The sequence below is a fragment of the Microcaecilia unicolor genome, chromosome 8 (assembly GCF_901765095.1).
Source record: "Microcaecilia unicolor chromosome 8, aMicUni1.1, whole genome shotgun sequence".
Taxonomy (NCBI): domain Eukaryota; kingdom Metazoa; phylum Chordata; class Amphibia; order Gymnophiona; family Siphonopidae; genus Microcaecilia; species Microcaecilia unicolor.
The window spans coordinates 232,609,856-232,633,864 of NC_044038.1; the positions used below are offsets into that span (position 1 = coordinate 232,609,856).

General features: G+C 42.6%; 1 protein-coding gene across 1 annotated transcript in view; it reads left to right on the top strand.

The window, feature by feature from the left end:
• TGM2 (transglutaminase 2) overlaps positions 1–18,134 on the top strand; it is a 78,835-nt gene extending 60,701 nt beyond the window's left edge. The window contains exons 11-13 of the mRNA XM_030211590.1: positions 3,031–3,191; positions 13,397–13,533; positions 15,092–18,134. Of these exons, the coding sequence (XP_030067450.1) occupies positions 3,031–3,191; positions 13,397–13,533; positions 15,092–15,248 (455 nt within the window). The 3' untranslated portion in view covers positions 15,249–18,134. The remainder of the gene's footprint in view (positions 1–3,030; positions 3,192–13,396; positions 13,534–15,091) is intronic.
• The last annotated feature ends 5,875 nt before the right edge of the window (positions 18,135–24,009 follow it).

Genomic DNA, 24,009 nt, shown 5'->3' on the forward strand with positions numbered 1-24,009 from the left:
CCTACATGTTGGTACAGTGGGTTTGTGGTGGGTTTTCGAGGGCTCAGATTTACCACCACAAGTGTAACAGGTGGGGGGGATGGGCCTGGGTTCGCCTGCCTGAAGTGCACTGCAGTACCCCCTAAAACTGCTCCTGGGACCTGCATACTGCTGTCATGGAGCTGGATATGATATTTGAGGCTGGCATAGAGGCTGGAAAAAATATTAAACATTTTTCTTTTAGGGTAGGAGGGTTTAGTGACCACTGGGGAAGTAAGGGGAGGTCATCCCCGATTCCCTCCGGTGGTCATCTGGTCATTTAGGGCACATTTTTGTGGCTTGGTCGTAAAAAAAAGGACCAAGTAAAGTTGTCCAAGTGCTCGTCAGGGACGCCCTTCTTTTTTCCATTATCGGCCAAGGACACTCATGTGTTAAGCACTCCCCAGTCCCGCCTTCACTATGCTTCCGACATGCCCCCGTGAACTTTGGTTGTCCCCACGACAGAAAGCTGTTGAGGACGCCCAAAATCGGCTTTCGATTATGCCGATTTGGGTGACCCTGGGAGAAGGGCGCCCATCTCCTGATTTGTGTCGAAAGATGGGCACCCTTCTCTTTCGAAAATAAGCCTGATAGTATGCACTCATTAAGAAAAATGTGCCCTGTTTTAGCATTGTGGACACAGAGGTGTAGCTAGGTGGGGTGCCAGGGGAGCAATCACTCCCCCAAATGGACTTCTGCTGGTGCCTGTTTTTCAGGAGGTCCATCGTGTCTACACAGTGCACATGCGTGCCTACACCGTGCGTGCAAGTGCCTCTCCACTCCCCCTGGCGCTACAACCTGGCTACACGCCTCTCCACTTCCCCTGGTGTCACAACCCATTTCTGCGCCCCGCCCCTTTCTTTAAAGGAAAAATAAAATGAACACAAAAACAAACATTTTCTGGGTGCCCACCTTAGTCAAAAATGCTTCACCAATGTAAATTGGCCATTTGAAAACTGCCCTTACTCAATGTTTGTATCTTACTCCTCAACATAAGGACTTTTAGCTGAATTGGGGATGTTTTAGTCTGAGACATATAACAGATTGGATTTGTATATGGTTTGTGTTCAGTTTTGGAGGCTGTATCTCGCTAAGGACATTAAGGGGTCCTTTTGCTAAACTGCGGTATAAAGTGGCCTTTGCACACCCTTATGTGGGTTTTTCCCTTGAGCTAAAGCCATTTTTACTGCATCAGTAAAATGGCCAATTTTCCATTTTTTTTCAATTAACGGTCATATGCTAATGTTGCCATTAGCATGCGATCATTTTAAAAAAATTAGCATGAGACCATTTAGCGACACCTATTTTGTAGGTGGTAAGGGCCTGCGTGCTAATTCTGCGCTAATGAGCACACGGTAATGTAGCCGTGCTAACTGATTAGTGCAGAAATGTCCACTCTCTGCCCCAGGCATGCCCCCTCTGCGATGACATTTTTTTTAAATTTTAGCACACGGTTTGAACATGCAGATCAGAAAATTACCGAAGGACACCTGAGCGCATCCCATAGTAGCCATTTTAAGCCGTGGTTGCCACAGCTTAGTAAAAGGATCCAGTTCATAGGAAGGTGATAAAAATGGTTTGGGGTTTGTGCCAAAAGGTATATAAGAAGAGACTTGATGACCTGAATATGTAAATCCTAGAAGAAAAGAGGAATAGGGGGAGACTTGATACAGACGTTTAAATACTTGAGAACTATTCATATACAAACAAATCTTAAGAGATGGGGAAGCAACAGGACATGAACTGACAGATTGCAGGGACGTAGCCAGACACCCAGTTTTGGGTGGGCCTGTACCTATGATGGGTGGGCAGAAGAACCCCGTCCCATCCCACAGGTAATTTGGTCTCTCCTTCTCTCGCCTGCATGCCATATGGTCTCTCAAACAACCCCCCCTGTCCTACATACCTTTTATATAACAGATTTTCACCAGCAGCGAGCAGCAACTAATACACACTGCTCATGTTGGCCCCACAGCCTTTCCACTGATGCAACTTCCTGTTTCCGCATAGGCGGGAGTATATGAGAGGGAAGGCTGTGGGGCCGGTGCGAGTAGTACGTGTCAATCGCTGCTTGCTGCAGGCGAAGATCTGCTGTTTACAAGGTATGCAGGAGGGACAGTTGTTGAGAGTTTTCAGCTGGTGGGGCTTGGGAATCCCTGCCAGCCACATCATAGGTGTGGTGCTAGTAGGTGGGTCTGAACCCAAAGTGGGTGGGCCTGGGCCCACCCGTGGCTATGCCACGGGTAGGGAGTCAATTTAGGAGTAATGTCAGAAAGTACTTTTTTACAGAGAGGGTGGTGGATGCCTGGAATACATTCCCAGTGGAAGTGGTGAGGACGTGTCTACACATGAGCGTCTCAATGCCGATCTTTCGGCAGTGCTCTATAACAGAATCTTGGCACCGGCATGGTGTTATAGAATTAGCGCTAAGGACTAAATTCTAAAAACTCAGCGCTGAAAAAAAAAACTGCTCAAGGCTATTCTGTAAACCACATTTAAAGATAGGCGCTTATGCCTGGGAACCGCGACTACATTTTAGGCGTGGCCATTTACATCAATGGAAACGTGGTGCAAATGCACACACCTAAATTAGGCGCAGAACCCACCGTATTCTACAATTATCCATGTAACTGAAAACCACATCCCCGATCTGCCCATGACCCTCCCATTTCTGTGCCCCCTCTTCGAATTGCACATAAAATGTACGCATGTACATTTTAATTAATTCTAATTAGTGCCAATTGCTTGTTAAGCCAATTATCAGCACTAATTAGCTAGCTATTGAATTAAATTGCACACGCAAATTGAGCACGCGCCCAAATTAGTCCATGCAATTTTTAGTGCTTTTTATAAAATTTGGGGGTAAGCGAACAGTGTTGGGGGTACCTAGGCTGATAATTCAGTTTATAGAATTGCCCCATTATCTGTTTTTGAAAATATTTTATTCAGTTGATGCAATCCCTACATGTCAAGGGTGACTTGCAATGCTAACATTTTCATCTTGTGTTCCAGATAAAAAAGTACCATTACGTATTCTGTATGAGAAATACGGCAACTGCCTGACCCAGGATAACCTAATCAAACTGGTGGCCCTTCTCTATGAGTATGAATCCAAAGACATCATCCTTGGAGTAAGAGAGATTTATGTCAAGAATCCAGACATTAAAGTTAGGGTAAGTTTTTTTTTTTTTTTAACAATATACACATCTAAATGCCAACTTATGGATGTCTAAAACTGTCCTTCCCCATGTGAAACTCGTACAGTGCTGCGTAACCCTGGCAGCGCTATAGAAATGCTAAGTAGTAGTAGTAGTAGTAGTAGTAAAACAGATATAGAGCAGGATTCAGTTAAAGGGGCTTAAAACACACTGAGCAATATTTTATAACGGGTGTTCCAGGATGGGTGCCCTTTATAGAGTAGCGCCGGGTTTGGGTACGAGGATTTACACCAACTGAAACCTGGTGTAAATCTTGCCGCAGATCCCTGGTATTCAGTAACACTGTGCACATCATTAGTGAATGCCCCTGATTGGCCCATGCTCCTCCCATGGCCACGCCCCCTTCTGAATTTCGCCCTATAAGATTTGAGTGCAGATCTTTATAGAATAGCACCTAGCACGATGTATGGGCAAATCCAAATTCTTGCCAATTAACACCAATAATTGATTTTTAGCACCCAGTTATTAGTGCTAATTGTCTAGTTTGCCAATTTAGTTGCACGCACATCTCAGAATAATGCGCAATTTTGCGCATGGAAATTTGCACGCCATTTATAGAATTGCCCCAATAGTGCTTCTAAAATATGTACCTGAGTAAATAGGCCTTGTTAAAAATCATGGAGCTTGTATTAGTTGGAATTAACACAGGTTAGTATGTGACGACCTACATTTTTACATGTAGCAATGGAGAGTGAAATGATTTGCCTAAGGTCACAAGACACATCAGTGGAATCTGAACTCTGCTTTCCCTCAGTTTCCCACCTATGCTCTCCATTTTCCCACCATGGAGCTATTTCTCCATTAGTTTCAAACTGACTTCCAGGAAATTTCATGAATACTTCTTTAAACTGACATATTACGGAATTCCCCTTTTAAGTTCAAAAACCATTTAAACCACAGATTCGGAGTTAAAGAATGAAAAACAAGCTGTCACGAAAGCTAATGTTATAAACTGTAAGACATCTGTTTTCCCTCTGCAAATCCATTATCTTCTCTCTTGTTTGAATAGATAAATTGTTATTAATGATAGCTCTTTTCTGTCCTGGTTGCATAACCTACAAGTTCTGTGTGCTAAAAGAAAATCATGGTGCTTGGGTGGGAATATATGCCCTCCACAGAGAGAAACAGTTTGCAAATCTATTTTGTAGTTCGTAACAGCACTGGATTTCTGCATATCGTGTGCTGATGTTTCTAGTTCTAATCCTAGAGAAAAGAGATTCCTTGCAGGTTGATATCTTCTATCGAGCCAAACAAGAATTTAACCAAAGATGAGGTTTCAGTACTTATGTTTAACTCATAAATACATAAGTGTTGCCATACTGGAACAGACCAAAGATCCATTAAGCCCAGTATCCTGTGGCCAATCCAGGTCTCAAGTACCTGGCAGAAACCCAAATAGTAGAAACATTCCATGTAGAACCCCAAAGAACAGCAAGATTCTGGAATTCTGAAGAATAACAAGATTCCATGCAGAATTTCAAAGTGTAGCAACATTCCATGTAGAACCCAAAGAGTAGCAAGATTCCATTTAGAATCCCAAGTACATAAGTACATAAGTGTTGCCATACTGGGACAGACCGAAGGTCCATCAAGACCAGCATCCTGTTTCCAACATTGTCCAATCCGGGTCACAAGTACCTGGCAAGATCCCAAAACAGAACAGTATCTTTTATGCTGCATATCCCAGAAATAAGCAGTGGATTTTCCTAAGTCCATTTTAATAATGGCTTATGAAGTTTTCTTTTAGGAAGCTGTCCAAACCTTTTCTAAATCCCGTTAAGCTAACTGCTTTTACCACATTATCTGGCAATGAATTCCAGAGTTTAATTACACATTGAGTGAAGAAATACTTTCTCCAATTTGTTTTAAATTTACTACTTTGTAGGTTCATTGCGTGCTCCTTCGTCCTAGTATGTTTGGAAAAAGTAAACCAGTGATTCGTGTCTACTCATTCCACTCCACTTGTTATTTTATAGACCTCTATCATATCTCCCCTCAGCCATATTTTCTCCAAGCTGAAGAGCCCAAGCCATTTCAGCCTTTCCTCATAGGGAAGTCATCTCATCCCCATTTACCATTTTTGTCGCCCTTCTCTGTACCATTTCTAATTTCACTGTATCTTTTTTGAGATGCGGTGACCAGAATTGCACAAAGTATTCAAGGTGCGGTCGCACCATGGAGCGATACAAAGGTATTATAACATCCTTGAATAATACTTTTATTATCTTGCAGACAAATACAGACATTCTACCAATGGTTGAAATTTTCAGGATTCTTTTTATTTTCTGGCATAGCATTTCCTTAATATTGTATATATATTAAATTGGATCATGAATCTGAGTTCTGACTGACAGCTTAGTGAAGTTCTACCTATATTATTTAGGAATTTGAATTTTTAGTTATTGTTGACAGCCTCATGAAGTTGCGATAGTAATATTGTATTGCTGGGAATGATGCATTGTGAAGGTTTTCATACACTACACAGAATACATCTTGAATCTTAAAGAATGGTCAAGCACACTGGAGTGGTTGAGTTATGCATTACGTAGTGTAACAAAGAGAGGGAACAAAGCACAAAGAAAGTCCAAGCAAAAAAACAGCACCAAGGGCCTTTAAAAACAAAAGGGACACAGTGCTTATGTTAAAATAATCCAAATTTGATTGAAGGGAGACCCGACACGGGCCGTGTTTCGGTGCCACCGCACCTGCGTCAGGGGTCACACAAATGACAAGGAGGCTTATACAGACAAATTCAGACTTGCAAAGTTGTCTCTAAATATATTCCTCCATATGTAATACAATGTTAAGCTCACGCACACTTCGAGAGTGAATTTCAAACTGGCCTTTGTCAGCACTAATTGGATGTCATTGAGATTTACGCGCACAACTCACTAAATGTATTCTATAACGTGGTACGCCTAAATTCTAAGTCCAATAATTGAAAAGGGGGCACAGCCATGTGCGGGGTGTGGGCGTTTCTAAAATCTATGCGCCTTGTTGTAGAATGCACCCACTCTGTGCCTAATTTTTGTGCAGCGCTGCGTATGCCTTGTAGCGCTATAGAAATGCTAAATAGTAGTAGTAGTAGTAATTTAGGTGTTGGGATTTACGCCAAGTAAAACGTGGCCTAAATGGATGCAACTAAATTTGGTTGAATGGAGAGCCGTTCGGCATATTCTATATACCGTGCAGAACCTTAAGCCAATTCTATAAAATTTAGGTGTACTTTAGAGAATACACATAGGCATATTTCTTTTCCGTGCGGAGTTTTCAGGCGCCTAATGGGGCAATTCTATAAATCGCACTCAAAAATGGGTGTCAGAAAAGATCAGCACTAAGCATCTAATATAATAATTCGCACCTCCAACGTTCTGAAGCTGACTCTGTAGCAGCGTGGCAGTGAAGCCGTGTAGTGTTCGTAGGGTTTGTAATTGCCCCACCCTCGAGGGAACTCTGTATAGTTGCCAGGAAAACAAACACGACGTCAGAAGGAGAAGGGACCAACTGCAGGCCTTGCACTCGCTCTCAGTGCCCCGTCCTCGGAGGGAAGGGAAGGCTGCATATAATATTCACCCACCGGAAGTTTGTTCCCTCCCTCCGAGTTCCAGGGTCGTCGTCCGTCCCCCCTCCCTCCCAGTTCCAGTGTCCCCCCTCCCTCCCTTCCAATTCCAGGGTCCCCCCTCCCTTCCAGTTCCAGGCCCCCTCCCTCCGAATTTTAAAAGTCATCCTGACTTACCTCGCGCGGTAAAAAGCATGCAGGCTCGGCACTTACTTCAGTTTTCCCTTCTCTGTCTCTCAGCTCTGGTCCCGCCCTTACGGAAACAGGAAATGAGTGCAAGACCAGAGCTGAGAGACAGAGAAGGGAAAACTGAAGTGCCGAGTCTGCATGCTTTTTACCGCTGCTGCTGCCGGCTGCCGTAACCCCGACGAGGTAAGTCAGGATGGCTTTTAAAATTCGGAGGGAGGGGGCCTGGAACTGGAAGGGAGGGAGGGAGGGACCACGACCCTGGAACTGGGAAGAAGAGAGGGGGACCCTGGAACTGGGAGGGAGGGAGGGGGGACCCTGGATTTGGGAGGGAGGGAGGGCGGGGGGACGCTGGAACTTCCCTTAAAAACATTAATGGCAGAATTTGATTACCTTGCTAGCGCCCGTTTCATTTCAATGAGAAACGGGCTTTTTTTTAAACTAGTGATTCTATAAAGGGCATGCACCCTTTATAGAATTGTGCTTAGTGCCGATTCCTGCACCCTAACTTTGGGCAGAAGACAACCAAATGCTGACGCCCAAGTTGGGTACGCTGAACCATTATTCAGTAACAATGCTCGCAGTTGTCTGATTTATGCTCTGTCAATTATTGTTTGCGTTTGTGTTTCTCGGTGGAGTACTACTGAAAGTTCAGATTATAAACAAAGAACTGGTTTGGCCCAGTGTAATGTTAATCTTTTATATGCAGAATTCTGAAGAGTTGTCCTAAAATCACATTTCACTGTAGGAATAAGTTGAACGTTAGAGTTTCGCATAAATCATATTATTATTTTTTCTCTAGAAATTAAAAAAAAAATCACTTTCTCTCTGTTTTTCTAATAGTTTGCCTAAGAGTTATCCAGTTGGCAAATGTCACAAATGAATCACATGTTTTGGACTCAGTTCCTGTGGTAGGTGATGTCATTAGTTTGACTTCCCTGCCAATATGGCTGCTTCTAAAATCACTTCCTTGTGTTATCTGTGCCTCTCTAGGACTACAAATCGGTCTGGTTTAAGATCTTAGTAATCTTGTTCAAGGCACTTAAACTGCCCAAGCCTTTGGGTCAATATTCAAAGCCAGTTAACTGGCTAAGAGAGCCATTGAATATCCCCTGTAACTGCTAAAGTCAAAATTGACTACTGTGTGGGCAGTCCGGGGGTGGAGTCGGGTTGAGGTCATCACTTAATTGGATAAGTGCCTTAGAATGTTATAATGCCTTTGAATCGCTCCATGGTGTGACCGCACCTCGAATACAGTGTGCAATTCTGGTCTCCGCATCTCAAAAAAGATATAATGGAATTATAAAAAGTACAGAGAAGGGCAACGAAAATGGTAAAGGGGATGGGATGTCTTCCCTATGAGGAAAGGCTAAAGTGGCTAGGAATCTTCAGCTTGGAGAAGAGGCAACCGAGGGGAGATATGATAGAGGTATATAAAATACTGAGTGGAGTGGAACAGTAGATGTGAATCATTTGTTTACTTTTTCCAAAAATACTAGGACTAGGAGGCATGCAAAGAAGCTACTAATTATTACATTTAAAACGAATAAAAGAAAAATATTTCTTCACTCAACAAGTAATTGAACTCTGGATTTCATTGGCAGAGAATGTGGTAAAAGCAGTTAGCTTAGCAGGGTTTAAAAGAGGTTTGGCTAATTTCCTAAAAGAAAAGTTCATAAGCGATTATTAAAATGGGCTTGGGAAAATCCACTGCATATTCTAGGATAAGCAACATAAAATCTTTTTTACTGTTCTGGGATCTTGCCTGGTACTTGTAACCTAGATTTGCCACTGTTGGAAACAGGATGCTGGGCTTGATGGACCTTCGATCTGTCCCAGTATGGCAATGCTTATGTTATTATATTCTTATAATATTGAGCCCTTAACTGGTTAACTAGCCAAATAGCAGTCCTATCTTTGGCCAGTTTAACTTAACCAGTTAAGGGTTGAGTATAGGCATTTATCTGGTTAAGTGCCAGCCGGACACACATATTCAGATATTTATTTATTTATTTACATGCACTTGATATATTGATTATGCCAAAAACTGGCATCTAAGCGGTTTACAAATAGAAAAATAACCTGCCAGAGGAAGAGAAGAATAGAAAGAAGAGGGAGACAAATCAAGGCTTAGCAGAGGAGGCAAGACTGAGAAGGTGGGTTTTTAAGGCTGCTTTAAACTTAACACAGGAGGGTCCAGCCAGGGGTGAGCAGGTAATGAATGCCAAAGCTTGGGTCCGGCATAGCTAATGGCCATAGCATAGTGTCAAGATGAATGACAGATGGAAGGGGAAGCCAGCAGTGGAGGAGCAAAGTGGACGGGAGGGAGTATAAGGGGCAACGAGATGGGACAAATAGTCCGGTGCAGAGGGGAGACGAGAATTGAAAATGAAAATTAAGAGTGTAAACTGAATATGAGCAGAGAGGGATAACCAGTGTTCCGAGCAGAGAAGTGGTAGAGAAAGGGGTAGGCTGGCATTCAAGGAATTACAGTAGAAGGAGAGAATGAATGGCAGAAAGTGAAAAAAAAGGGCGGGCAGCACGAATATGATAGAGAGCAAAGAAAGAGGCTTTAAGGACAGCATTTATTTGAACTTTGAAAGTAAGAAGGCTGTCAGACTGAACTCCAAGAATCTTCGCTGAGTCATTGAACTCCAGAGGTTGCTGGTCAACGATGGGGACAGATGGAACAGTAGTATGAGGGTTGGGGAAATGAATTGCCTCACATTTAATGTTGGTACACGGATATGGCTCGGCACTGAATATCCGAGTATAATTTTGGTGGTTGACCACCACCAGCTGAATATTACCCTCTTGGTTTTTAGTGAATATCATCCAAATAGATCCTGCACTCACAGATGCATGGTCTATTTGATGTGCCTTTGCTTTGTTGGAGAAAGAAAACCGGCAGAAAAGGTTGAGCCTATTCTCGATTACGGATCTTGCTCCCCCCCAGAGTGGAAGGCAGAGGTTGATTTGAAGACGTTCAGGAAAAAAATTTAAAAACAGTACCATTTAAGGAGTCATTTATTTTATGATGAGAATTTGAGGCCTTGATTAGCCCAGAATTCTGGTGTGGTTTTTTTTGTTATATTTGTACCCTGCACTTTCCCACTCATGGCAGGCTCAATGCGGCTTACATGGGGCAATGGAGGGTTAAGTGACTTGCCCAGAGTCACAAGGAGCTGCCTGTGCCTGAAGTGCGAATCAAACTCAGTTCCTCAGGACCAAAGTCCACCACCCTAACCACTAGGCCACTCCTCCATTGTTGCTACTATTTGAGATTCTACATGGAATGTTGCTATTCTAACATTCCATGTAGAAGTCGGCCCTTGCAGATCACCAATGTGGCTGCGCAGGCTTCTGCTTCTGTGAGTCTGACGTCCTGCACGTCACAGAAACAGAAGCCTGCGCAGCCTTCTACATGGAATGTTGCTAGTGGAACATTTTTTGCATAAAAAAATGAGCATAATTTGCTCTCCCAAAAAATTGTTAGAGTTACCTAATGAAAGAAGTGCTATGCCACTTTTTAGCAGCATTCATTGACTGCAGTTACAGTGGTTTATATGTGAGGGTACTCTATACACATAAATTATATATTTGTTATATTATACTGGTGTGAACTGTTTCTAGCACTTTCTTGAAGTTGGTGGCTAAGAGTCCTGGTTTGTGTACACAAGCTAGTGGAATAGCAACATTCCATGTAGAATCTCCAATTGAATCTATTTTATTTTTGTTACATTTGTACCCCACGCTTTCCCACTCATGGCAGGCTCAATGCGGCTTACATGGGGCAATGGAGGGTTAAGTGACTTAGGACCAAAGTCCACCACCCTAACCACTAGGCCACTCCTCCATTGTTGCTACTATTTGAGATTCTACATGGAATGTTGCTATTCCACTAGCAACATTCCATGTAGAAGTCGGCCCTTGCAGATCACCAATGTGGCTGCGCAGGCTTCTGCTTCTGTGAGTCTGACGTCCTGCACGTCACAGAAACAGAAGCCTGCGCAGCCTTCTACATGGAATGTTGCTAGTGGAATAGCAACATTCCATGTAGAATCTCCAATTGAATCTATTTTATTTTTGTTACATTTGTACCCCGCGCTTTCCCACTCATGGCAGGCTCAATGCAGCTTACATGGGGCAATGGAAGGTTAAGTGACTTGCCCAGAGTCACAAGGAGCTGCCTGTGCCTGAAGTGGGAATCAAACTCAGTTCCCCAGGAAAAGTCCACCACCCTAACCACTAGGCCACTCCTCCACTGTTGCTACTATTTGAGATTCTACATGGAATGTTCCTTTTCCACTAGCAACATTCCATGTAGAAGTCGGCCCTTGCAGATCACCAATGTGGCCGCGGAGGCTTCTGCGAGTCTGACGTCCTGCACGTATGTGCAGGACGTCAGACTCACAGAAACAGAAGCCTGTGCAGCCTTCTACATGGAATGTTGCTAGTGGAATAGCAACATTCCAGGTAGAATCTCCAATAGTATCTATTCTATTTTTGTTACATTTGTACCCTGCGCTTTCCCACTCATGGCAGGCTGAATGCGGCTTACATGGGGCAATGGAGGGTTAAGTGACTTGCCCAGAGTCACAAGGAGCTGCCTGTGCCTGAAGTGGGAATCAAACTCAGTTCCTCAGTTCCCCAGGACCAAAGTCCGCCACCCTAACCACTAGGCCACTCCTCCACATGGGTGCTTGCTGTTTGTACTTTTATTATCCATGTTTTATGAAAAATCACATAAAATGCTTCGAGGAATATTAAATGTAGATCGCCTGAGAACATGACCTTTCGGTGACTCTCAAGAACACAGTTGTCTATCCTTGGTCTAAATCAGCATCCGGAAGCAAAACCAAAGTGAAAACTTGCTCTGAATCATACAGAAGTGGGTCCATACTGGCTTTGCAGTATGTGTTTCAGAATTCCCCAAATGCTTTGATGTAAGGACAGTAATAACAGAACGACTCCCTGGAGCTGTATAAAACCAGAGCCCACTAGTTATCCTAGTTTTACATAGAGCAGTAATTCCCAAATGCAGTTCAACTTTTACAAGGGGCCTGGCCTTCAGAGTGATCGATTTGCACAATGATTTGTACAAACAAATAGGTTTATTAGCATATTTTGGACATCTTGAAAATGAAATTTCTTAAGGATATTCAAGCCCAGTAAGAGAAAGGCTTTCCTTTTGCAATCTTTGCAAGAGTACATTGTTTTAGGACAGTGGTTCTTAAGCTAGTCCTAGGGACACAACCCACCCAGTTGGATTTTTAGGATATTCACAACAAATATGCATACAATGGATGCACTGCATGGAAATTTATCTCATCCTACTACTACTACTTAACATTTCTAGAGCACTACTAGGGTTACGCAGCGCTGTACAGTTTAACAAAGAAGGACAGTCCCTGCTCAAAGAGCTTACAATCTAATAGATAAGAGTGAGACAAATATAGGACAATCAAGCCATTGTGACATCACTGATGAGGTTGGCTCTTAGGCATTGGTGGAATGAGGCATTATGACATCACAATCTCAGCTCTGGTTAAATCACTGCTATATGTAATACTACTACTACTACTTAACATTTCTAGAGCGCTACTAGGGTTATGCAGCGCTGTACAGTTTAACAAAGAAGGCCAGTCCCTGCTCAAAGGAGCTTACAATCTAAAAAACTGACTAGTTGGGCATGAGCTGAAGACTGGATTAAGAACCCACTGTTCTAGTAACATATTTATTCATTTAACAGGACGTTATTATTTTAATAAAATTGAGACCTTGTAGTGCGATTGCTAGGTTGCTTGTCTACTGTACCCACAGCCTGAGTTCAAATCCTGCACTGGGATTTCTGTCAGGTAGCCTCTAGCCCACTCAGCCATCCATCCACTTTCAGTTGGTAAATGAGTACCCATCCTTGACCAGAGTGTAAAGATGACTGAGTAGTCAATGGCAAACTACCCTGCTAATAGCCCTGATAAGTCATTCACTTCTTGGTACTTGAAAAAGGACTACCTTTACCTTTTTGATTATTTTAATAGATTCCACAATCTATTTTCACTGGACAATTCAGTTGTATTTATTTCTAGCATTTGTATCCCACATTTTCCCACCAATTTGCAGGCTCAATGTGGCTTACATTTGCCGTAGTGGCGATAGCCATTTCTGGTTAACAGAATTACAAATGGTATTGCATTACGGTGCGTGCATACATGGCAAAGAAGAATACGTTATGGTAATTGCATATAAGTTCCTGAGTAAGAGATTGGGTTGTAGTCAGTCTAGTGATAAAAGTTCGGTTCTGTCTAGATCATGATCAGTCTTATTATTTAGTAATTAGGATGGTTGTTAATGTTATCAGAACTCCAATGAACTTATGTTGAACAAAAGTGTTGCTTTTTTCCCCCCCCGTTAGATTTTGGGGGAACCAATACAGAAAAGAAAGCTGGTGGCAGAGATTACAATAAAGAATCCTCTTACACAGCCCATCAGTGATTGTAAGTTCACAATGGAGGGAGCTGGCCTCACAGAAGGACAACAGTGCAAGCAGATGTAAGTGTTCTGTTCTAGTAATCTCTGTTTGTTTGTTTGAATGAATGAAGAGGAAGAAACTAGAAACTGGGGGAAACATTCAGCCCCCGGCAGTAATAACCTATAAGCTGCTTTTAGCCGCTGCTGACCTACCGTATTTTTCGGACTATAAGACGCACTTTTTTCCCCCAAAATTTGGGAGGAAAATGGGGGGTGCGTCTTATAGTCCGAAGGTAGATTTGGCTGGCTGGCTGGCTGGCTGGCAGGCCGCCCGCCCTCCGAGTTCGGGATCGCTGTCAAGGTTACCTCCTCCCCCCCCCCCCCGGCCCTGTCACCACTTCTCCCTACTCACGCGATCTTCCCTGGTGGTCTAGTGACGTCGGGGCAGGAAAGAGCCTCCTCTTTCCTGCCCAGCGCGCTGCTCTCCATCCTCCTGTATGCAGCCTGACGGTCTCGGCGAGATTCAAAATGGCCGCCAAGACTTCAATTCTCGGCAGCCATTTTGAATCTCGCCGAGACCGTCAGGCAGCAATGCATACAGGAGGATGGAGAGCAGCGCGCTGGGCAGGAAAGAGGGGGCTCTTTCCTGCCCCGACGTCACTAGACCACCAGGGAAGATTGCGTGAGTAGGGAGAAGTGGTGACAGGGCCGGGGGGGGGGGGGGAGGAGGTAACCCTGACGGCGATCCCGAACTCGGAGGGAGGGAGGGATTTGGACAAGACGCACCGGAGCACCTAGGTTTTAGAGTTGGGAAAAAGGAAAAAAAAAATTTTCCTATTTCCCTCCTCTAAAACCTAGGTGCGTCTTATGGTCCGGTGCGTCTTATAGTCTGAAAAATACGGTAATCCTGGATATTCAATATTGGGGATCCCGCCATTGCATATCCAGGTATATGGACATTGGCTGATATTCAGCTCTTTTCCTGTCTTTTTTTTTTTTAATCATTTATTTATAATTTTTCATTTTACAAGGGTCACTTGCAAACAGTAATACAGAGATGACTGTACATTAATACAATATTAGAAGAAAACAATCTCAACTAGATAAATGGATTATATACAATCTTTCTCTTTCTTAGACCACAAAATAAATAGGGAGAGTGTAACAAGACAAGGAGATCAATTAAACGGCAGTAAACAAAGAAAACGTGGTATTAACCTGATTATCCCCAGTTATTATTTATCTATATCATTATTCCACATTGATTATCTGGTTGGCTTCTTCAAACCCAAGATGGTGTTTAGTCAATTCATTTCGTTGGAAACATACTTATTGTCCAATATTAGTGGAAGCTCTTTTCCTGTCTTAACTTTATGCATTTACTTAGCCAGTTACCTCCTGATTCTACAAAATTCACCAAAAATTGTTCTCACAAATTTGGGTGTGCATCTAATTTGTGTGTGCAATTTAATTGAATAATGAGCTAATTAGTACCAATAATTGGCTTTTTAACAATTAGCAATTATTAGCACTAATTAGATTTAATTTAGTCAAAGCAGAGTATGGATGTATGTATGAGCGATGGCTTTGGGTCAGGTCAATGAAATTCCTTAATAACCCTGCTTATCTTTCATTTCAGTGATGGCTGCATTGGACCAGGAGAAGATGCAAAGGTCCGTGTGGACTTTTTCCCACAACAGTCAGGACTTCGGAAGCTGGTGGTGGATTTTGAGAGCAACAAGCTGAAGGGGGTGAAGGGATACAGAAATGTGATCATTGCCCCAATGACCAAATGAACCTGGCATGAGGGACAGCCTGTTGGTGGGAGCCAAAGGATGGAAGGAGACACGAACCCTAAATGAGCCTTTCCTGAGAACAGATATTCTCAAAATTGCACAAAACGCATGCCAGAAAATAAAAACAGAAGTTTGGTTTCTCAGCTTAGTGATTAAGACACAGTTGACGGGTTTCCCTACATTGAAACTGCCATCAAAATTCAACAAACTATCTCTTCTGTCATCAGAGCCCGGTTTGAGGCTTCCCTTTTAATATGACCTCCATCCTAGTACCCTGTCTACACCCTTTCAGAAGATAACTTCTCTTTTGAAGGTCCTGCTCCACAACTTTTTCTTGCCTATTGCAACACTTTACCAAGCCTCATTGTACACTAAATTTCTCACGAGAACATCCAGTTGAAGCTTTTCTGTACCGTATTCAGCATCCTATATAGGCTAAGAACTGGGTAAAGTATTCTTCAGTCATTTCCAGAAGACAAGGTTAAATGGCTAAATATTATGTGCTCTTAGGCAGAAAATATCCACCTCTAAATTTGTTCTGTTACTTTGGCAAATACTGTGACCTGTCCCATTACCTTGACTTGGGATTTTTGACAGTTGACTATAGAAGTCACAAAATATAACTGCAGAATGTTCTAAAATGAAAGACTAACAAGAATTCAAAGTCTAGTGCAGAAAAAGCAAGCATAATACAGCAGATGCAACCCCAAACAAGGGCGCAGAAGGATGTAATCTGCACGGAGCAGCAGGTGCAACTCTAGCCAATCTTCCCGGCCCTGGGCAGACTAGATGGACCATACTGCTCTTCATCTGCTGTCACTCTGCTGGAACTATCATTTTAAATACAGTACAGTATTGATTATTTGACGTAAATGGGAACCGACCCGTTGTCGGATAAGTGAAAAGTCGGATAATACGGAAAACACTGAATAAATCCCTCAAACAATGTATAAACAAAGGCATAACGTACCTGATTTTTAAAGCTTGTTCTAAAACAAAGGTTTTTAATAGAAATGAATGTGCTGACATCACTGGGGGGGGGGGGGGTGTCTGTCAGATATGCCAGTTGGTCAGATTAGCGAAGGTTGGATAATCAAGACTGTACTGTAACTACTTGAACATTAAGAAACTGCTTCCTGCTTTCTTTGATGACCATTAGCTTTAAGAACCCTTATACTAAAATGCAGTAAAACTGTGCACTCACTACACATTAACTAAATTGGGTAACGAGCCAATTAACATCAATACTTGGACACTCATTTGGATTTGTGCCTGCATCTTGCTATACATTATTCTATAAAACTGCAGACCCATATATCGCACTTGGCCATGAGAGGAGCATGGACAGGTTTGGGACGTTCTGCAAATTTGCGTGCAACGTTAACGAATAAAGTGGATGCATGACCAAATTGGACGCCAGGAAATACACCTACAGATGATTTTAATGACACTTGCCTTGAGCTACTACTGAAAAAGGCATGAGCTAAATCCCCAAATCCCTCTTGTATGTGAATTGCCAGCTTGGATTCTGATCGGTTGGAGGAAAATACAAAAAACTGACACATGAGTTGTAGGCGGAGATATGCATTAATATGTGCTTATGGCATCACTAGTCTGTTCTAGACAATGCAAATCTCCAGATTTCTGTTGGATGTCCAAGGAAAACACTACAACAGTGGTTTCTACCTCTGTCCTGGGGAACCGTCAGCCCGTTGAGTTTTCAGAATATCTGCAATGAATATGCATGAGATAAATTTGCATATGCAGCCTTCATTGCATGCAAATTTAGCTGATACATATTCATTATGGTTATCTTAAAAAAAAAGTCCAACGGGCTGAAGGTCCCCTAAGACAGCTTTGGGAGCTACTGCACAAAAACATGTGTCTTAGGGAAAAGTAATTAATACTGTGAACTAAATAAGTCAACCATCCAGACAGGAATCCAGGCTATGACTAAAATTATTGTTAATATCTGAACCTTATCTTTATTCTTTAAAAACCTCTTTGGTGTGAAGTGTTTATCTGAAGAACCATGGCAGCTGAATTCCTCTAATATTATCTCATCAGTCACCTTTCAGCTGCAAGACTGCAACTGGTAGAATATGAACAGAAGGAGATGAAAATATCCAACATGCTTACATGCTAAAGACCTATAAGCCTAGCAATATTTTTCTGTCTGAGGACCCCTTCCTCCCCTCAGTTCCCCACAATCTTCCAACAGACACTCAAGCAGCCCATCCTATACGAGCTTTATTACATCAATTCATTTTCCAAAACGAGGGAAATAAATGGGGTTCTTCAGTCCAGGTATCTCATCCATGACGAGCTAGGGTCAAAATTCTACGTAACTCTTACAACTCCTTAGATAATAAGTAAAGACTTGCCAGTGCTGACAAAGAAATAACTATTCTGAGCAGGAAAGGGATATATTTTGTGAGCAAACACATACTGTATGTTACATATGTACCCAAAGCACATTGTATCTATGCACCTGTTCTAATTTCTACTAATGCTGTGTCCCGTGTTCTAACAGATGTATAACCCCAATATAATTTAGTATATGCAAGCAGAAAAATAAATATTCTGATTTGTACTGTTTAAAACTGGCATTTTCTCCCTGTGTGTACAGATCCTATTATAACAGAGCACCTCAACATTCCTTTCTTTGTTTAAAGGGGTGTAGGAGGGGGCATGAAAACATTTCAGTTATAAAGATAGAAAGTAAATAAGTAAATATATATTATATATGTATGTATACACGTTGATCATCTTTACATATGTCTATATCGTTTCAAGATTTTCATCTTCTGTTTTATGATTAGTTTATATCTTCAAATGTTACAACATAGTATTGGTAAGAGGAATAATAAAAAATCATTATCTGTGGAAATGCAATGGGAGTCATCAATGTCCCTTTAATAGTGAAATCAGATTTACAGACTCTGAAGGGACGGGGTGTCAACTCAAGAGAAGGATGTGGGTTTATCGCAACCTTTAAAGGGAGACGTCATCTCGTTCCTTTTTATCTATCTATCCTAGGAGCATGCGGAGGCTCATGGGAGGACCAATCAGACATCCAGGAATTAGTCTCTAGGAGTCCAGTAGTACTTGGGGAGGAAAGCAAGGCTGAAGCCGGCAGTGAGGGGCAAGGACTGCAATACAATATCGTGGAAAACTAGGGGCTCTTTTACTAAGATGTGCCTAAAAAAACGGCCTGCGCTGTTGTAGGTGCATGTATTGGACGTGCACAGGTCCATTTTTCAGCACACCTGCAAAAAAAAGACCTTTTGTTTTGTCTGAAAATGGACGTGCAGCCAAACAAAATTGGCACGCATTCATTTTGGGCCTGATACCTTACCGCCACCCATTCAGTTAGTGGTACGGTCTCACATGTTAACCAGGCAGTAATCATCAGTGCGTGTACACCTTCCTCACAGTTCATCAGAAGAATCAGTTGCATGATGGTCTCAGAAACGTCCCTTCAATTTCAGCGTCAGCATGAATGTGGTAATCCGGTTGCAAAAGTTTAGAAAATCTGAGCATGTTTGAATCAGCACTCATCATACCATTACAAGAGATACTGTTTTTAAAATAAAATGATCAGACAATTTGATAAAGGCATCTGATTGTCTGAAGACTGTCATCCCATAACATGACATTGATCTAATGTTTATGATGGAATCTGACCTCTAGAGAGTCTATTTACCAAAGTATGTTAAAGCAGTTGGAGTACTGGTGATGCAAAATATCCTGCCCTAGATTGGAGAACATTTAAATAAACTCTGTTGCATGCAAAGCAGCTCAAAAATATGCAAATGAACCACTGCAAATCATAGGCTAATACAAAAACTTTAAAACATCTAGGTATCAGATTCCTTTTTTAGATATTGTCCTTGGGTGACTAACAGGATTATTTTCGAAAGAGAAGGGCGCCCATCTTTCGACACAAATCGGAAGATGGGCGTCCTTCTCACAGGATCGCCCGAATCGGCATAATCGAAAGCTGATTTTGGGCATCCTCAACTGCTTTCTGTCACAGGGATGACCAAAGTTCACAGGGGCATGTCGGAAGCATAGCGAAGGCGGGACTGGGGCGTGCCTAACACATGGGTATCCTCAACCGATAATGGGAAAAAAAGGGCATCCCTGACGAGCACTTGGCCGACTTTACTTGGTCCATCTTTTCTTACGACCAAGCCTCAAAAAGGTGCCCAAACTGACCAGATGACCACCAGAGGGAATCGGGGATGACCTCCCCTTACTCCCCCAGTGATCACTAACCTCCTCCCACCCTAAAAAAAAAATTTAAAAATATTTTCTCCAGCCTCAAATATCATACCCAGCTCCATGACAGCAGTATGCAGGTCCCTGGAGCAGTTTTAGTGGGTACTGCAGTGCACTTCAGGCAAGCGGACCAGGCCCACCCCCCCTACCTTTTACACTTGTGGTGGTAAATGTGAGCCCTCGAAAACCCACCACAAACCCACTGTACCCACATGTAGGTGCCCCCCTTCATCCCTAAGGGCTATGATAGTGGTGTACAGTTGTGGGGAGTGGGTTTTGGGGAGGGGTTTGGGTGGCTCAGCACACAAGGTAAGGGAGCTATGCACTTGGGAGCTTTTTCTGAAGTCCACTGCAGTGCCCCCTAGGGTGCCCGGTTGGTGTCCTGGCATGTCAGGGGGACAAGTGCACTACGACTGCTGTCTCCTCCCACGACCAAATGGCTTGGATTTGGTTGTTTCTGAGATGGGCGTCCTCGGTTTCCATTATCGCCAAAAATCAGGGACGACCATCTCTAAGGATGACCATCTCTAAGGTCGACCTAAATGTTGAGATTTGGGCGTCCCCGACCGTATTATCGAAATGAAAGATGGCCGCCCATCTTGTTTCGATAATACGGGTTTCCCTGCCTCTTCGCGGGGACATCCTGCGAGGACATCCTCAGGAAACCTTGGGCACCCCGTTCGATTATGCCCCTTCTCAGCTCACCTGATCTTTCCAAGAAGGTTTATACATTAGATGCTCTCATGTTGCACGAAACAAGAGAAAGAAATGATCATATTCAGTTAGTTTATTGGAATTTTCTTCCAGTGTCTCAGACTGAGAACAATGATTACAAAGGTAAAAACAAGTGAGCTTCAGGATCTCACAGTCAAAGTTTGGCAGTCACAAATTATGTTTCTAAAATATGGTATTTCTTCTCTTTGCACTGCCAACAATTAGATGACTAACCCTTTAACAAAATCTAGGAACTCACAGGATGTCTAGAATGCCAGGCAGCAGGAAGTGATGTATATTATCGGAAGGCTGGTGTCTGGCACCATGAGCTTTTGATTGCATCTACCCAGGGATTTCCTCCATATTTTATATCCCTCCCAACCCTAACATGCCTAGGCTAGTCTGGTCATTGTAGTGACAGTTCTGGGCCAGATGCTATGAACAAGGACTCCTTCTGAAACCTACAATCAAGGACTCTAACTCCAGTCATTAGGTATCATCCTTAAAGCAAAGGCCCAACACAGATTGAATCATAGACCTTTTCCACAAAGCCAAGCATAACACTTGTTACCTGAATAGTCAACTACCAGGCTGGCCAACAACTGCATATACCGTTCTGGAAAGGCTCATTGGTAAGAGCTCATTATGAAGTTAACTGCTAAGACTTTCCAGGTATAGGAGAAAAACCCTTTTCTTTTGGCATCTGGTGTCCAGTTACAGCGGCCTCATTAAATCCTAGGAGGTGGAGTAAAATTTCAGCTGCTGACACTATAAAATGAGTCTTTTGATTTAACAACTTTGGGGCAATTGAGATTTTTGGGTTTGATATCCCCGTGGTTAATGGCTACAAATCGTATATTTGCAATATGATAGGCATCCGGATCCTATCCAGAGTATTTTTATAAACAGAGAAACACAGAAAAATGTAGGCAAGACCATATGGCCTATCCAGTCTGCCCATCCATGCCATCTACTCTCCCTATCACTCCATTTGAGATCCTATGTACTTGTCCCAAGTTCTCTTGAATATTGTTTTTGTCTTTACCACTTTCACTGGGAGGCCATTCCACAAATCCACCACCCTTTCTGCCCCAACTTGACATTTCGTCCTTTAGATTGTAAGCTCCTTTGAGCAGGGACCGTCCTTCCTTGTTAATTTGTACAGCGCTGCATAACCCTAGTAGCGCTCTAGAAATGTTAAGTAGTAGTAATAGTATTACATATAGCAGTGATTTAACCAGAGCTGAGATTGTGATGTCATAATGCCTCATTCCACCAATGCCTAAGAGCCAACCTCATCAGTGATGTCACAATGGCTTGATTGTCCTATATTTGTCTCACTCTTATCTATTAGATTGTAAGCTCTTTGAGCAGGGACTGTCTCTCTTTGTTAAATTGTACAGCGCTGCGTAACCCTAGTAGCGCTCTAGAAATGTTAAGTAGTAGTAGTAGTAGTAAGAAGTATTTCCTCAGGTTATTTCTCAGTCTATCCCCTTTCACCTTCATCCTATGCCCCCTTGTTCCAGAGCTTCCTTTCATGTGCATGTCTGCCGTGTGGCCAAATTGTGCGCACAACTTAATTGATTAACAAGCCAATCAGTGCCGCCAATTGATACTTAACAACCAATTCGTGGCACCAATCGGCTTTAATTAGAATTTACGCACACAACTTTCTAGGTATATTCTACAACACAGTGTGCTTAAATTCGAATGTGTGCAGTTGAAAAGGGGGCATGGCCATGGGCGTGGAATAGGTGGGTAGTGGGCATATCAAAAAAACTATGCGCACTATAATGGAATACACCTGAGTTGTGCCTAACTTAGGTGCAGGTATTTAGGCCTGGTTTTAGATGGCCTAAATGGGTGCACCTAAATTTTAGTCGCAAGAATGGCACAAAGGCATATTCTATAAAATACACCTAACTTTAGGTGTAGTTTCTAGAATCAGGCTAACCACGTGGTTTTTCAGGTGTCATTTATAAGTACATAAGTATTGCCATACTGGGAAAAGATCAAAGGTCCATCGAGCCCTGCATCCTGTCCCCAACAGTGGCCAATCCAGGTCAAGGGCACCTGGCAAGCTACCCAAACGTACAAACATTTTATACAAGTTATTCCTGAAACTGAGGATTTTTCCCAAGTCCATTTAGTAGCAGTCTATAGACTTGTCCTTTAGGAAACCGTCCAACCCCTTTTTAAACTCAGATTTATAGAATCTGGCCCTAAATACAGCACCATGTTAACTGTTAGTGCATACTACAAGTTGCTTAAATACACCCTAGTAAATATGCTCCGAATATACACTAAAATGCAATAGTATGCACTGATGATATACTTAGTACGTGCATGTGCACAAAGCAAAATACTGATCACTAGAGAGAAACAAAATATATATCAAATGATGCAAAATAAAAATGTAACATAAATAAAAGAAACAAAACAAAGAAATGAAACAAAATGAAATGTTTCTGCCTATACATCCTAGCACAAAAAGACTGGCAGGAATCAAGGATGGGAGAGAGGGAGGGTGAAGGTGGAGAAAGATTTGAGAGACACAAGATTCGATAAGAAAGTGGGGCGGAGGTTGGGAGGGAGAGAGAGAGAGAGAGAGAGAGAGAGAGAGAGAGAGAGAGAGAGAGAGAGAGAGACCAGAATGGGATCCAAAGGGTGAGAGGGTGGAAGGATTGGAGGTAGAGAGCAGGGAGAGCAGAGATGGCAAAGGCAGAGCTCCTACTACTACTACTACTAATAGTATTTATATAGCGCTACCAGATGCACGCAGCGCTGTACATTTGACATAGAGAGACAGTCCCTGCTCAAAGAGCTTACAATCTAGGTAACACAAACAGACAAGACATTACGGGCAAGGAAATTACAGGGTAAAGAGGAACAGGGGAGAAGGGCAAATGAGTAGCGGTTAGGAGCCAAAGGCAGTAGTGAAAAGGTGGGCTTTCAGCATAGATTTGAAAACAGGCAGAGATGGAGCTAGACATATGGGTTCGGGAAGACGGTTCCAGGCATAAGGTGCCGCAAGATAAAAGGAACGAAGTCTGGAGTTAGCGGTGGAGGAGAAAGGGGACGACAAGAGAGATTTGTTCAGAGAGCGGAGTTCATGGGGAGGAATGTAGGGAGAGATGAGAGAGGAAAGGTAGTGAGGGGTCATAGAGTGGATGCATTTAAAGGTCAGTAAGAGGAGTTTGAACTGTATACGGAAGCGGACAGGGAGCCAGTGAAGTGACTTGAGGACTGGGCTAGTGTGGGCATAACGATTCTGGCGGAAAATAAGTCGAGCTGCAGAACTCTGGACAGATTGGAGAGGAGAGAGATGATTGAGCGGAAGACCAGTGAGAAGTAAATTGCAATAGTCCAAGCGAGAAGTAACAAGGGTGTGGATAAGGGTTTTGGTGGCGTGCTCTGCTAATGTTGAAGATAAAGAAGCGACAAGTTTTGGCGATTTGTTGAATATGAGCAGAGAAGGAGAGAGAGGAGTCGAAGATGACTCCAAGGTTACGAGCCGAGGAGACAGGGAGGATATCATATCTCCCCTCTCCTGCCTTTCTTTCAAAGTACACATATTGAGATCTTTAAGTCTGTACCCATAGGTTTTATTTATTCATTTTATTTTAATTTCTTTTCAAACTTTTATACTGCTTAAACCTAAGCAGTTTACAAAACACAAACACATCTATAAAGAAAAAACATATAAACAAAATATAAAAAAAACACACAACAAAAGAATAAAACTCTGTCTGCTAATTTACCT